This window comes from Erpetoichthys calabaricus, chromosome 11 (assembly GCF_900747795.2).
Source record: "Erpetoichthys calabaricus chromosome 11, fErpCal1.3, whole genome shotgun sequence".
NCBI classification, from domain to species: domain Eukaryota; kingdom Metazoa; phylum Chordata; class Cladistia; order Polypteriformes; family Polypteridae; genus Erpetoichthys; species Erpetoichthys calabaricus.
The window spans coordinates 140,852,907-140,868,846 of NC_041404.2; the positions used below are offsets into that span (position 1 = coordinate 140,852,907).

At 48.3% G+C, this 15,940-nt stretch overlaps 1 protein-coding gene across 4 annotated transcripts in view; it reads right to left on the reverse strand.

Moving 5' to 3' along the window:
- The window catches only part of rhbdf1a (rhomboid 5 homolog 1a (Drosophila)), a 101,496-nt gene that overhangs the window by 37,373 nt on the left and 48,183 nt on the right, over nt 1-15,940 (reverse strand). For all 4 annotated transcript variants that reach the window (XM_051933801.1, XM_028814128.2, XM_028814126.2 and 1 more), the window contains exon 2: nt 1,728-1,866. In XM_051933801.1, the coding sequence (XP_051789761.1) occupies nt 1,728-1,838 (111 nt within the window). In that variant the 5' untranslated portion in view covers nt 1,839-1,866. The remainder of the gene's footprint in view (nt 1-1,727; nt 1,867-15,940) is intronic.

Genomic DNA, 15,940 nt, shown 5'->3' on the forward strand with positions numbered 1-15,940 from the left:
TAAAGGGCTGGGAAAAAAGAAAAGTGCAACGGGACAAAGACATTATGGGGGGAGAGGGTCACACTTTAGTCAGCCAGCCTTTCGTTCACTCAGTAAGTGATCCATCCAGCCCTCCATCCATCCACGTGTCACCCCTCATTTATTCATTCATTCATTCATTCATACATTCATAAATCCATCCATCTATTCATTCATCCATCCAAACATGCATTCAAATCAATCATCCATCCATTAATTTGTGCATCCATTCAATAATATATCCAACTATTTACTCATCCATTCACCCATAAATCCATCCATCCATCAATCTATGTGTTGATCATTCAATCACACATTCATCTCTTTATCCAATTCATTCATTCATTCATCCATCAATCCACTAGTTCACTCATCTATTCACCCATTAGCTGACCATCCATTATCCCATTCATTCATTCATCTATCCATCCATGAATTTCTTAATCTGTTCACCCATTAATCCATCCATCCATCCATCCATCCGTCTATGTATTGACCATTCAATCACACATTCATCTGTTTATCCATCCAGCCCATTCATTCATCTATCCATCCATTTATTATTACACCCATGTATTCATGTATCTATTCATCCATCCATCCATCCATCCACCCATCCATCGGTTCATTCATCTATTTGCCCATTAGCTGACCATCCATTATTTAATTCATTCATTCCTTCATTAATCCATTCACCTACACATTCATTCATCTATCCATCCATGATTTTTTTCTCAATCCATTCACCCATTAATCCATCCATCCTTCAATCTATGTATTTATCATTCAATCACACATTCATCTATTTAGCCATCTACCCACCCACCCATTCATGTATCCATTCATTATTACTTTCATTAATTCATCCAACTATCAATTCATTCATCTATTCACCCATTAGCTGATCATCCATTATTCCATTCATTCATTAATCCATCCATCTGTTTATTCATTCATCCATCAGTCCATGAATTGTCCATCCATCAATTCATTAATCCACTCATCTACAGTAGTTCTTCCATCTGTCCATTCATTCATTTATCTGCAAATTCATCCACCCATCCCTTCATTTTTCAGGCCTGCTTATCCCAGTGCAAGTCCTCAGGAGTCCCCCCTATTAGCTGATCAGAGATCATGCAGGCTCAGTCAAGATTCACCAGTTAGACCAACACATGCACCCCTGGAATTTAGGAGGGAAATCCCCGATGGGCACAAGGAGAATGTGAAGATGCCACACTACGCAGCACCTCGTCCTGCCCCCTCACTTGCTCCTGATTCCTGACCTAAGGAGGCAGCATTGCCTGCACTTGCTTTACATCGCCACTAGATGGCCTCAGAGTCCTTATTTCACCTACCCGCAGGTTCAGGTGACTGAGTGGAGTTTGTGAGGGGCGGGGGTGGGAATGTGGTTATACCCCCCCACCCTTACAGCGTCCTGGGTTCAAATCCTAAGCCCAGTCACTACTTATGTAGATTTTGTTTGTTCTCCCTGTGTCTGTGTAGTTCAGTGGTCTTCCTTTTCCCAAAGACGACTGAGGGGAATTCTAAACTGGCCCTGAATGGGTATGCGTGTGAGAGGGTCCTGACAAACACCCCGTTTGTGCACAACCCATCACCAGCACACTTGCAGTGAAATCCTCAGCTGGGACCCCACCCAAGGCTGGGACCCCTCAAACCCCGACCCTCCCAGCAGAATGGTCAGCACGTACCTGCACCAAAGGGGGCTCCTCCACGGACTGGGTGGCAGGAATGTCCAGCATGAGCCACGGGGGCTTTTTCCTCTGCAGGCTGCTGGTGCTGTCCCGTCTCGGCTCAGCCATGCTCACTGCGGCTCAGAGCCCAGTCCAGCTGCAGAAAGAAGAGAAAAACAAAATGTAAACGTCAGTAAAAAAAAAAAAACAAATAAGCGAACACAAAGAGGGCGCAACACCATCAGACAAAACCACGGTGGGCAAAAATAAATAAAGAAAATAACAAAAAGCACGGAAGGTGTCGACCGTGACAAACAGGAACCACTAGGGCAGACCATGTCACCATTTCAGATGACGACAGGAAAAAAGAAAACATGAGTGTGAAGGGAGAGAGCAGGAGGAAAACCCCTGGAATGGGGGGGGGGGGGGGCTTCACAAATCCCAAAACACAAGGCGCTATATAAAGTGAATAGTGGGCTTTCAAATATAAAATGTTCAGTTCAGGTTCTGCCTCCAACTTCCTGTGTGACTCTGAGGAAATCACTTTATCAACCGGGGGTGGGGGGATGTGTGTGTGTGTGTGTGGGGGGGGGGGTTAAATCATCCAAAAACACCAACAGAACAGTCAGGTGTCCGGCGAATATACAAAAATAAATAAATAAAATAAAAATCAAATGTCTTTATTGTTATGTGGAAATTAAGCCTCCAGATAAATACAGAGAAGTATGAATAGTACTAAGACAATAGGGAGAGGTGAAAGGTACTATATAACACAGATAGATAGATAGATAGATAGATAGATAGATAGATAGATAGATAGATAGATAGATAGATAGATAGATAGATAGATAGATAGATAGATAGAAAGATATGAAAGATAGATAGATATATAGATAGATAATAGATAGAAAGATAGATAGATAGATAGATAGATAGATAGATAGATAGATAGATAGATAGATATGAAAGGCACTATTATAATAGATAGATAGATAGATAGATAGATAGATAGATAGATAGATAGATAGATAGATAGATAGATAGAAAAGGCACTAGATAGATAGATAGATAGATAGATAGATAGATAGATGACAATAAGCCATAGAGTTACATACGAAAGGATCCTTCCAGTATCGTAACCCGTGGTACAAAACTACAGTGAAGCCGGCCAGGACGCTACACGCAATGCTCCGACATGTCCACTAGATGGCAGCAGATCCTCGTCACTCGCCCCGCTTCGCCTTTTTTCCGTCAACAATATCAAAGCCGCCCAGTGCAAGGGTCACGGTGGTCCATAGCCTATCCAAGCAGCATTGAGTACAAGCCAGGAAACACGATCCGACAGGACACCCATTTCATTTGCAATGCTTAGTCACACCTCCCCACCCGAAGACCCCCCCCCCCCCCCCCCCCCCCCCCCCCCCCCCCCCCCCCCCCCCCCCCCCCCCCCCCCCCCCCCCCCCCCCCCCCCCCCCCCCCCCCCCCCCCCCCCCCCCCCCCCCCCCCCCCCCCCCCCCCCCCCCCCCCCCCCCCCCCCCCCCCCCCCCCCCCCCCACCACAAAGACGGTTACTTTTGAATTGCCAATGAATCTAACATGAAAGGTTTCGGCTAAGTAGTAAATAAACCCACACACAGGGAGAACATGCAAACCCCACAGCCAATGACAGGGGGCAGTTCTTGACTGCTTTGTTCTGTCAATCCATGGACAGTGTCACATACCCTCATGTTCACACATGGTGGCCTGTCAGCCAGAGGGGCACTGCCAGTGTGGCGCTGGCATGTGATTTGCCTTTAAGACACCCTTCTCCCTTCACTGTTCACACTGGTTTCAGGTTTCATTGCATCTTTCTATAAGTTTCTTTCATTTAAATGCATTTAAATGGTTAAGGTCATAGGTTGGCCCCCCTTTCATGTCATACCTTGATTTTGACGTCAATGACTTCACTTCGTATCTCTAAATAAACCCCCTGAACCTCTCAGGTCTACAGTATTTCTTGGATTTAAGAAAAGCCCCTTGAAGTGTGGACCCCTTTTAAACTCCATTCACATGAGGCTCCTTCAGTTCGGTGGTCTAAGATGATCTGCAGGACTCTGAGGTCTGATGTGATGAGATTTTCTCCTTTTGGCTCTCGTGTACCCCCCTTAAACCGAACTTCTGTCTGGGATCTCAGGTACACCCATCCTTCATTTACAGGTTCTAAAAATGACCATTTGAGCACCGAGAAACTCCAGACTGCCCCCTTCTGGGCAGAAGGTGAAGCACAAACACAGACATAGTCACGGGTTCAAACAGGGATTTGTTAATTATACAAAGGTCCCTTTTACAGGCTGTTACCCCAAAATAATATAAACACAGATCAGCTCCAGTCCCAATCTCAATCCCTGTCCCAATCCCAGTCCCAATCCCAATCCCAGTCCCAATCCCAGTCCCAATGCCAATTCCAGTTCCAATCCCAGTCCCAGTCCCAATCCCAATCCCAGTCTCAGTCCCAATCCCAGTCCCAATTCTTTTTCTTCCTTTTCCTCCTAGATGGGATCTTATTATGCAGGACTACTTCTGGTGTTTCAGCATCGCACGGCAGCCGCTCCACAAAACAGGGGGGTCTTCTTCTGGCAGCTCCCTCTAGTTGCCATCAAGGACCCCAACTGGGCTGCTCGTTTGAACTGTCAGTCCCAATTTACCCTGTAGGTGTCCAAACTGAGGCCACGCTAGTGGTGTACTGCCACCTATCATACTTGGGAGACAAAGATCCCCCAACACTCCATCCATTATTCTGTCTCCCCAACTGGGACGAGAACTGGGAACCACCCCAGCTGGGTTGCTCTTCCTTCCACACGGTCATCCATTATGGTGTCCATCCCAGTCAAGAGGCCAGTCTGTTCGTTATGACATTCACCCCACCCAGTGACATGTTGGACTGTCCCCTGCATTCGAAGAAGCCATGAAACCTGCGCTGCATCCAAGGACAAGAACCAAAATCTGTGCCCACAGCTTGGCAATTCTCGATCTGGAGATGGGGACCAAGCCCACCTAAAGACATTCATAAACTACACAATGGGGCCTGCAGCAAGAAGTAGTGAGAGACCCGAGAGAATGTCAGACTACCTGAACGGCAGAGAACCTTCCAGAATAAGACACCAATGCCGGGGTCCAGAGACCACCATAGAGTCAGCCAGATGAAGCCCAGGAGCAACTTAGCTCTCCAACCATGAAGAGGAGTGCAGCGCCAACCCCTCACAGAGCGGATGTTGGCAGCAAATCCTCAGATGTGCCCGCTGGCAGGGAGGGCGTATGCCCTGCTCCGGGACGCCACGGCAGAGCTGGGGGGCCTCCTCATGATAACCACATACCACGCGCTCACTTGGCATGTCAAAACAGACACGCCAGCTGGCCTGTGCTTGGGTTACCTGCCATTGTCTGCAAATCAGCGGCCCCCTGTCCCACGGCCAAGATTACCCGCTTTCAGGGACGTGGCATTGTTGGTGCTATCAATGCCAACCCCCTCCCCTGCTTTCCTGAAGGGGGCTCCTGGCAAACTGGAAATGCCAGAGAACAACACACACACTGAAGAGACGCCCACCTTTAAACACAACAGGACCCCCAAACCGGGACGGCGGCTACACCTCGGGGTGGACCCGGTAGCTCAGACTGGACGTCCTGTGTGCCCATCTTGGGCAGAGAGGGGCATCACTTGGAGTATTTTTTTCTTTTTTTACATACTTTGAGCTCCCCTCCTAGGCACAGACATTTGAGCCACTGGGGTTTGAACAAAAGGCAAAAGTGCATTGTGTGATGAGAAGGAAATGAGACAGTGGGGGGACAAAAGGGGGCCGGTCAGGTTACCTGTGAAATGACAGGACAGGACCCGTCTGCATCACTTCATTATGAGCGGCCCCCCCGGGGACGAGGAACTGGAAGTCAATTAGCCTTACAAGCTGAGTCACAGAGGAAGAGGGTCTGCTGGATTTGGGTAATGAAAAAAGAAAGAGCCCCCCACCGCAGGTCCACTGGGGTAATACAGTAAAATAAAGAGTGTGCCCCCCAGAGGAGGGCATCTGCTAATTTACACATTAAAATGAAGAGTGTGCCCCCCAAGAGGACAGCATCAGCCAGTCTATACAGTAAAATTAAGAGTGTGCCCCCTAGAGGAGGGAGTCTGCTAGTCTATGCAATAAAATAAAGAGCGTGCCCCCAGAGATGGGCATCTGCTAATCTATACATTAAAATAGAGAATGAGCTCCCTAGAGGAGGACATCTGCCAGTCTATACCTTCAAATTAACAGTGTGCCCCTGATTAGAGGGAATCTGCTAATTTATACATCAAAATAAAGAGTGTGCCCACCAGAGGAGGGCATCTGCTAATTTACACATTAAAATTAAGACTGTGCCACATAAGAAGAGAGCATATGCCAGTCTATACAGTAAAATAAAGACTATGCCCCCGAGATGGGCATCTGCTAATTTACACATTAAAACAGAGAGTGTGCCCCCTAGAGGAGGACATCTGCTGTTTTATACATTGAAAGAGAGACTACACACCCAGAGGAGGGCATCTGCTAGTCTATACATTCAAATAAAGAGTGCGCTCCTGAGAAGAGGGCATCTGCTAATTTATACATTAAAATAAAGAGTGTGCCCCCTAGAGGTGGGCATCTGACAGTCTATACTCCAAAATAAAGTGTTCTCCAGAGAAGAAGACATCTGCTAGTTTATACATGAAAGAGTGTACCCCCTAGAGGAGGGAGTCTGGTAGTCTATACATCAAAATGAAGAGTGTGCCCGCAGAGATGGGCATCTGCTAGTTTATACGTTAAAGTATACAATGAGCCTCCTAGAGGAGGACATCTGCCAGTCTATACATTCAAATAAATAGTTTGCCCTCAAGAAGAGGGCATCTGGTAATTTATACATCAAAATAAAGAGAGTGTGCCACCTAGGGGAGGGGGTCTGCCAGTCTATATATTCAAAAAGAGAGTGCACCCCCTAGAAGAGTACATCTGTCAGTCTATACTGTACATTCAAATAAATAGTGTGCCCCTGAGTAGAGGGCATCTGCTATATACATCAAAATAAAAGAGTGTGCCCCCCCCCCCCCCCCCCGAGATGGGCATCTGCAGGTCTATACATCCATCTATCCATTCTCCAACCCGCTGAATCCAAACACAGGGTCACGGGGGTCTGCCGGAGCCAATCCCAGCCAACACAGGGCACAAGGCAGGAACCAATCCCGGGCAGGGTGCCACCCCACCGCAGGACAGGTCTATACATTAAAGTGAATTATTATTATTATTATTAAAGTGGAGAGTCTGCCCCCTAGAGGAGAGTGTCTGCCAGTGTATACACTGACATTGAGAGCTGACTTATGAGTAAAACGTGCCCAATGACTTACCCACCCAGGGAATCGAACCATGAGACCATGAATAATTTTTATAGTGCCTTTCTCAAAGACCCCATCATAAAGCATATGTGACAAAAAATAAATGACTAACCCACTCAATGCCCAAGTCCTTGTTTTATATAGTGCCTTTCTCTAAGGCTGTACCTGTCAACCCATCTTGAACTGTCAGCTCCTCTTTGAAAGCAGTGCCACATGGATGAGTGGACCCAATGTGGTGCCCACCACCGACATGTGGCGTGTCACCGCCATATAACCTGGACAGGCCTTTTTTTAGGAGGGTTGCACCGTGTTGCCCTGACCTGTGCCAGCCTCCTCAGGAATCTTTTGTTCTAATCCTCTGACCCCGGCGTTCCCATCCTTTGGAATGTGGCCTGGTCAGGCCCAGCTAACCTGGACAAAAGCTCGGGAGGAAATTCCTGAAATGTCTGTGGGAGGACAACGATGCGCCTCACTGAGCACGTCCAGGGACAGCAGATTAATGATGACCGAGTACTGGGCAGACAATGGTGGGAGTCACCGTGGCCCAGCCAGACGGCCGATGACTACACACCATTGGCATCTCTTTAGACCGTTCAGCCTGTTCAGGAGGAGCGCCAAAGGGAGCGCCACAGAATCACATACTGCACCTTTCATCCAGTAGAGGGTTGTGGGGTTGCAGATCCTATCCTGGCAGCATTGGGCACAAGGACGGGGTGCCAGTCCATCTCAAGATGCACCCAGGGAAAGCACTACACGGGCACAGGGAAAACATGCAGGCTGCACACTATCAATGAACGAACATGAGTTCAAACCCCAGGAAGCTGGATTTGTGTGGTTGGCGGTAGTGACCACTGTGCCAATGTGCTGCCCATTGAATTACATGAGACTTAATAATTCTGCTTGCCCCTACCCATTGGGAATCACGGGGTTCCTGTCATTCAAAGGTATAATTTTTAAATATGCTAATTCAGATTTAAATGATTAACTACACTTTTACAACGATAGGCACTCTAAATGTCGCTTTAGGGCACTGCTTGGACCCGGGTTCAACTCTGAGCTGAAGCACCTTGTATGTAGGCTAATGTAGTCACGCCATGCTGTTGTGGCGCATTCTCATGAGGGTACAGGGTACAGTAGGTGGCACCTCTAACCTTCTTTTCTGATGTGAATCTGTGTGCCCTAAAATGAATGGGTGCCCTCTTCAGGGTGCCACCCCAACAGCGCTTGCCATATCTGCCATACAGTACATCCATATGTTGAGGTCAATCCTGACTTATTTATCAAGTACTCTCAACCCCAAAAACACCCTGATGGGATCACCAAATCAAAAGTGGCACACTCTGAGCCAACTGGATTTAATTCAGTCCTCTCTATAACATGGCCAGTGCCAAGTCCAGTAACCGGTATGCGTTATGTGTGCCCTAAGATGGCATGGAGACACCTTTAAGAAGAGTCCCTGCATATCAATGATCAGTGCGAGGAATGTCAGATGAAAAGTCACATTGCAGAACTGGTTTAATCCAGTTCTTTATATAGCGCCTTTCACAAACACACCAGTATCCCTGAAAGAAAACAAACAAAATGCGTAACCCGCTCAGGCCTTATTTTATATAGCGCCTTTCACAGAGCTCACATGAATTCACAAAATAGACGGGACTTCAGATCGCCCACCCAGGGCTTCAAAAGACCAATCAACCCTTTCTGATATAGCGCCTTTCACAATGTGCCTTCTACAGTGCATCTGGAAAGTATTCACAGCGCATCACTGTTTCCACATTTTGTTATGTTACAGCCTTATTCCAAAATGGATTAAATTCATTTTTTTCCTCAGAATTCTACACACAACACCCCATAATGACAACGTGAAAAAAGTTTACTTGAGGTTTTTGCAAATTTATTAAAAATAAAAAAACTGAGAAATCCCACATCCATAAGTATTCCCAACCTTTGCTCAATACTTTGTCGATGCACCTTTGGCAGCAATTCCAGCCTCAAGTCTTGTTGAATTTGATGCCACAAGCTTGGCACACCTATCCTTGGCCAGTTTCGCCCATTCCTCTTTGCAGCACCTCTCAAGCTCCATCAGGTTGGATGGGAAGCGTCGGTGCACAGCCATTTTAAGATCTCTCCAGAGATGTTCAATCGGATTCAAGTCTGGGCTCTGGCTGGGCCACTCAAGGACATTCACAGAGTTGTCATGAAGCCACTCCTTTGATATCTTGGCTGTGTGCTTAGGGTCGTTGTCCTGCTGAAAGATGAATGGTCGCCCCAGTCTGAGGTCAAGAGCGCTCTGGAGCAGGTTTTCATCCAGGATGTCTCTGTACATTGCTGCAGTCATCTTTCCCTTTATCCTGACTAGTCTCCCAGTCCCCACAGCATGATACTGCCACCACCATGCTTCACTGTAGGGATGGTATTGGCCTGGTGATGAGCGGTGCCTGGTTTCCTCCAAACATGATGCCTGGCATTCACACCAAAGAGTTCAATCTTTGTCTCATCAGACCAGAGAATTTTCTTTCTCATGGTCTGAGAGTCCTTCAGGTGCCTTTTGGCAAACTCCAGGCAGGCTGCCATGTGTCTTTTACTAAGGAGTGGCTTCCGTCTGGCCACTCTACCATACAGGCCTGATTGGTGGATTGCTGCAGAGATGGTTGTCCTTCTGGAAGGTTCTCCTCTCTCCATGATTTTTATTTCGCGGATTTTCACCTATCGCGGGGGGGGCTCTGGTGAGGGATGACTGTAGCGCCTTTCGCAGAACTACATGGCACCTCACAAAGCAGACAACTCGGCCAATGACTGACCCACACAGGGAATCCATCTCTTTAAAATAGCGCCTTTCGCAGAGATGAGCCATCTCTGGGAAATACAATTTACCAAGCGCCTTGAGCATGGGAAAGGTGCTATATAAATTAAATGTATTACTATTTATTATTATTACCAAATGACTTAGGCATCTTATAAAAAGCAGATTTAGCAAACATCTTTCCCATCCAGGGGGTTGCTTAATGAACTGATCCATATTTTGCACAGCGCCTTTCAATTTGGTAAAACATTTGCTGAACAAACAAAAACCACATAATATCATCCTGCTTAGGGAAATCAGTCACCGAATCAACGTTTATTTGATATAGCGCCATTCAATAAGCTGTAACATTACAGGCCAATTTACAAACGAAGGTTTAATCCCCCAATACCCACCCATCCAGCAAATCAGACAATCAATCAAAGTTTATTTTATATAGCGCCTTATGATAAAAAAAATACCGGGAAAAGAATAATCACATAACATAGCCAATCCGGGTATCAGTCACTGAATCAATGCTATTTATATATAGCGCCTTTTGGGTTGCTAAAAAATGAAACGCACAAGGAGGTAATTTACAAAGCAAAGTACGATCACCCAATACCTGCCCACCCAGGGTAACCCCCAATTAATATAGCGCCTTTTACAGAGTGACTGGGCGTTTTAAACAGCACACCGCTAATTGAATCAATCAGTGCTTTATATAGTGCCTTTCACTCAACTAAAAAATATAAATTCACAAAGCAAACTTAGGGAATCAATCATGGCATTTTATATAGTGCCTTTCAATTATATACAAAAAATAAAATAATTACAAAGCAAATGTCCAGTGGGGCGGCACGGTGGTGCAGTGGTAGCACTGCTGCCTCGCAGTTAGGAGACCCGGGTTCGCTTCCCGGGTCCTCCCTGCGTGTAGTTTGCATGTTCTCCCCGTGTCTGCGTGGGTTTCCTCCGGGCGTTCCGGTTTCCTCCCACAGTCCAAAGACATGCAGGTTAGGTGGATTGGTGATTCTAAATTGGCCCTAGTGTGTGTTTGTGTGTGTCTTGCAGTGGGTTGGCACCCTGCCCGGGATTGGTTCCTGTCTTGTGCCCTGTGTTGGCTGGGATTGGCTCCAGCAGACCTCTGTGACCCTGTGTTTGGATTCAGCGGGTTGGAAAATGGATGGATGGATGTCCAGTGACATATCCATTCAGAGAATCAAGCAATGAAACAAATGATATTTTATATAGCGCTCTTTAAATCACAGGCTCTATCAACAAATCTTTATTTTATATAGCGCCTTTCACGGAGGGCCCCAAAGTGGCCTTCTGCGCCTGTGTGGACGAGTCCAGAGCAGACGGATGGCCTCTTACACAGTCCCCAACCCAGCCCCCCCAAGTACCCCCCTCCCCCCATTTCTGGCAGCTGCCATGGCCACACATCATGAAGGTGGGCCTGTCCACCCACTCCCAAGAATTCTATTGATGTCAAACCGACCTGCCCACTGGGGTCACCGTCATCTGACCTGCCTATGGAAAGTCTGGCCCTCTAGTGGCAGGCATGAGTGCAGCAGGCATTCAGGCCGAATTATCTGCAGGCCTCCCTTTTGTGTCTGAGTGGCTATTTGTGTCCAGTTATCTACAAATGACCTCAGAAAGGCATCAGGCGATTAAACATCTGGACGATGAGGAGGAGCCAGTAGTGAAATCCTCAATACAATTATGGCCGATTCCTGCTGCACCTCCACGTCTGCCACTTGAAGTGAATGTGACCTCTACATACTCTGGGGTTGCACCCAGGACCAGTCGCCCAGATCTGATCAAACACGGAAGGCCACTTGGCCACACCCAGGGCCAGCACAGAGAAACAGGCGGTTTCTTCATCCAAACAAAGAACAAGACATCTTTGAAACGGTCATCGGCACTCGAGCCCCGCTAAGCCCCTCACAGAGGAATCCCCGGCGAGGCAACAAGCGGCTCATTGTCAGCAGGAAGTCAGACGCTTCCCTGTTAAGTGAGATAATCAGCCGTGGCCCAAATGCCACGTGACCCGCTCTGACATACTTTCCAGGGTGATATCAGCGTGGAGCAGAGACAACGGCGCTTATTGTGTGCAGAGACACTGGGCAGACAGCCACCCATCGGGGAGGGGGCATGGCGGGTACAGAAAGATAAGGTGGCATGTCGCTATACATGGCGACCCACCTCAACTCACTCTGAGGAGCAGAGGCAATGGCATTTATTGTATGCAGAGCCATTGGGCAGCCACCCATCAGGGGGCACAGAGAGATGAGGTGGCATGGCGCTTATACATGGTGACCCACCTCAATTCACTCTAAAGAGCAGAGACAATGGTATTTATTATGTGCACAGCCAGTGGGGAGTCACGCATCGGGGGGGGGGGATGCACAGAGAGATGAGGTGACATGGCGCTATACATGGCGGCCCACCACTTTTCTCTCTGAGGAGCAAAGACAAGGGTGCCTATTGTGTGCAGAGCCACTGGGCTACTGCATATTGGGGGGGGGGGCACAGAAATATAGAGTGGCATGGCGCTATACATGGCAACCCACCTCAACTCACTCTGAGGAACAAAGAAAATGGCATTTATTGTACGCAGAACTACAACAGAGAGATGAGTTGGCATGGTGCTGAACGGACTCTGCCAGGATGGCGCAAGCCTACAATCAGCCCAATGAGGACCCCAGCCAGGCTGCCCAGCTGTGTGTCCACCTAAGTCATGTAGTGGTCGGCCACCTTCCAGGCAGGGGTCTGCATGTCCCAGTCGTGAAGCTCAGCGAGGCACCTGTCTGAAGTTCCATCTCACTTTGCACAGTGCCCACCTAGGAGGACCTTCCTACCCGCTGGCCCGCTGCCCGCATGCCTGATATTTTCCATCTTCCTTTAAGTTCCAGACTGGCAAGGAAAGTGAGAGGAAAGTGGAGGTGGAAGAATGGAAAGTAGCTGGAAAAGAGCAGAACAGCCGTAGGAGTCCGGAAGTGACGAGGCCTCAGCAGAATGACACCCAGTGACAAGCAGCTGGCTGGGCTTCACAGGTCGGTGGTCCTCATCTTACTTTTCCCAGCTTTGCGGCTCTCCAGACTTGATTTTTTTTTTTTTTTTTTCCAGAAGCATAAAGACGGCTGCTCTCGACACACGGCAGGGAGACCCTCACGGCCCAGAAGTCCATCTGAAGGAATGTGGATGAGCCCCCTGCACCCACCACTACACAGGCGCGGAGAAGGACCTGTTAAGAGGGTACGACTTAAAAAGGAACCCCTGAGAGTCCTTCATACATTCGGGGGGCTATGCTAGGACACTTACTTTATTAAAGGGTCCTTCTCCATTATAGGGTGTTACCCCGGACTCCTTACCACATTGAAGGAAAACCCTTACTACTTTCTACATTAGAGCTCCGTATTACATTATGGGGGCTACAGTAGCACCCTTACTGATTAAATGGTGCTAATCTAGACCCCCCCCCCCATACCATTATAAGGAGTTATTACATGGCAGGGGCTACTCTAGAGCTCTGTTTAATAATATAAGGGGGGCTACTCCAGAGCCATTACTGTGATACAGGGGCCTATCATAGAACTCCCCACATACATTATAGGGGGCTACACTAGAGCTCTTATAGTATTAAAGAGTGCCAATTGAGACCCCTTGCTCTGTTACAGGGGGTTACCCCACAGCACCTTAGAACATTTGCAGTATTACAGAGTGCCACCCTGGAGCTCCATAACACAATATAGGGGGCTAACTCACATTATTAAAAAAGGTGTTATTCCAGAGCCCCCCATTACAGAATGTTACCCCAGAATCCTTGTTATATAATTGGTGGGGGGGGGGGGGGGGGGGGCTAACACAGAACCCTTACAAAATGAAGTGCCACCCTACAGCCCTTATGACATCATTTCACAAGGCTACCCTAGGACCCTTACAGTATTACGGGGGTCAGCCCTGGAGTTCCTTAGTGCAATATGGCGGGTGTTCCCCCAGAGCCATTACTTTATTAAAGGCACTACCTCAAACCCCCATTGTTTTATACGGCCCTATCTTAGAGCCCTTATTACATTACAGGGGGCTACCCTAGCACCCTTGTAGTGTTATGGGGTGCTGCTCTACAGCAGTTTTATTTTATTAAAGGGTCCTACCTCAGAAACCCTGCCCAATTAAAGGGTGCTGCCCTACAGCCACTACTCGACTAAAAAACACAGGGTGCTATCCTGGACCCCCTCACTGTTATAAGATGCCAGCCCAGAGTTCAAACTTACCATATTACAGGGTGCCACCCTAGAGCCCTAACTACATTATAGGGGTGTACCCTAGTACCGTTACAATATTGTAGGGTTCTACCCACGAGCTCATACTACATTTTGGGGGTCTACTCTAATACCCTTAAAGTATTACAGGGGGCCACCCTAGAGCCGATGCTCCATTACAGGGTACTACCCCAGAGCCCTTACTACATCAATGGGGTCTTCTGTAGACCCTTACAGTATTATAAGTGGCTAACCCAGGGCCCTTACTACATTATAGGGGTCTATTCTAGTACCCTCACAGTGTTAATGGGTGCCTTTACTTCATTACAGTGGGATACCCCAGACCCCTTACTGTATTCTAAGCCCCTACTATGTCATTAAGGGCTGGCCATGGTATTATACGGTAGGTTGGTACACCAAACACCCTCTTATGATCTCAGCGAGATAAAAACCAAACAAAGAGGAAGAGCAGCATTGTTGTGAGGGTCTCAGCGAAGGTCAAAACCCACCGAGGCTCATCATAGGGTCCTCTCCCGGGCACACAGGCTCCCTACACGAGTACAGTACAGATATTGGGACTACTTGGCCTGGTGGGCTTTAAGCTCTCCTGTTGCTTGTCAGACTTCTTATGTCCTACATAGTAGACCACCTGGCCCGTTACAAGCTACAGGCTCATCACTAAAGGTCTTACTTGAGTTTGTGTCTCAAAACACCTCGGCCATCACAGGATGCCATCGGAGACTTGCTCCCAAAAGACTTTAAGACTCATTGCTGGGGTCTACCATACTTACACCCTCAGGGTATGCCACTCGAGACCACCCAGCTGTGCTACTTCAGAATGCTGTAAAGCGCCAAACACTCGGCTGCTCATTTCCTGGTAGCCCTGCAGATCTTCAGAACAAACTCTGGCAGCTGGTAGTCTTTCTCAGCTGACCACTGCGACTGCAGAACAAACCAAAAAACACCATCCGGTGTTAAAGGTAACCACTAGAGCTTGGTGGGCCGCAGCCCGCTTGTTCTGGTCCAACTTCAAAGTGGCTTACTGCAGAACGAGGGGAGCCGGACCCCCTAACATACGGTGGTGGCTCTCTCACTGTGCCGTCCCCTGGTCTGCTGTTTCTTTAAGCCTACGGATACATCAGACAGACCCCAGACATGATGGTCGGCCGCCCATCCTGAAAAAAACAATGGGCTTGCTGTTCAAGGGGACGGCCCACCCCCAGCGGACTAGAGAATGCTATTGGCGTCAGCCCGGGGTCAAGACGGACCTTCACTCCCACACAGGGCAGCGATGAATTCAGTTGGGGGGTCCAGAGTGACCTGGTGGGACCCAAGAGACAGCCGGAGGGGACAGCGCATGGGAGATGGCCCGAGGATGACCGGCTACTCCCCCCTACAGATAAATCCTTAAAGTTATATGGGATGATTTAGAAGATATGGGAGAAGATGGGATTGAGGGACAACAGTACCAACGGAAGGTCCACCCGGGTGAACAGGAATGGGCTCCTTAGGGTTAAGTTACAGATGGGGCACAGCAGGATTTGGGGGGTTGGTCAGACCAGGAATCGGAAAAAGCAGCACAGGTGACAAAGGGACCACCCTGGAAGTGATGCCCGTTCGTTACATGGCACAGTGCCAACACACTCACTCATGTGTGCCAGTTTGGGAGTTTTTGGGATTTGGGAGCCAATGTGGAGTCCCCCAGCATGAACACACCTGGACACAAGGAGAACATGCAGACTCCAGACAGACAGTGACAGGGCCAGGAATGGGGCAGCTCTGGGCAGCCTGCCACCTCTTTCACC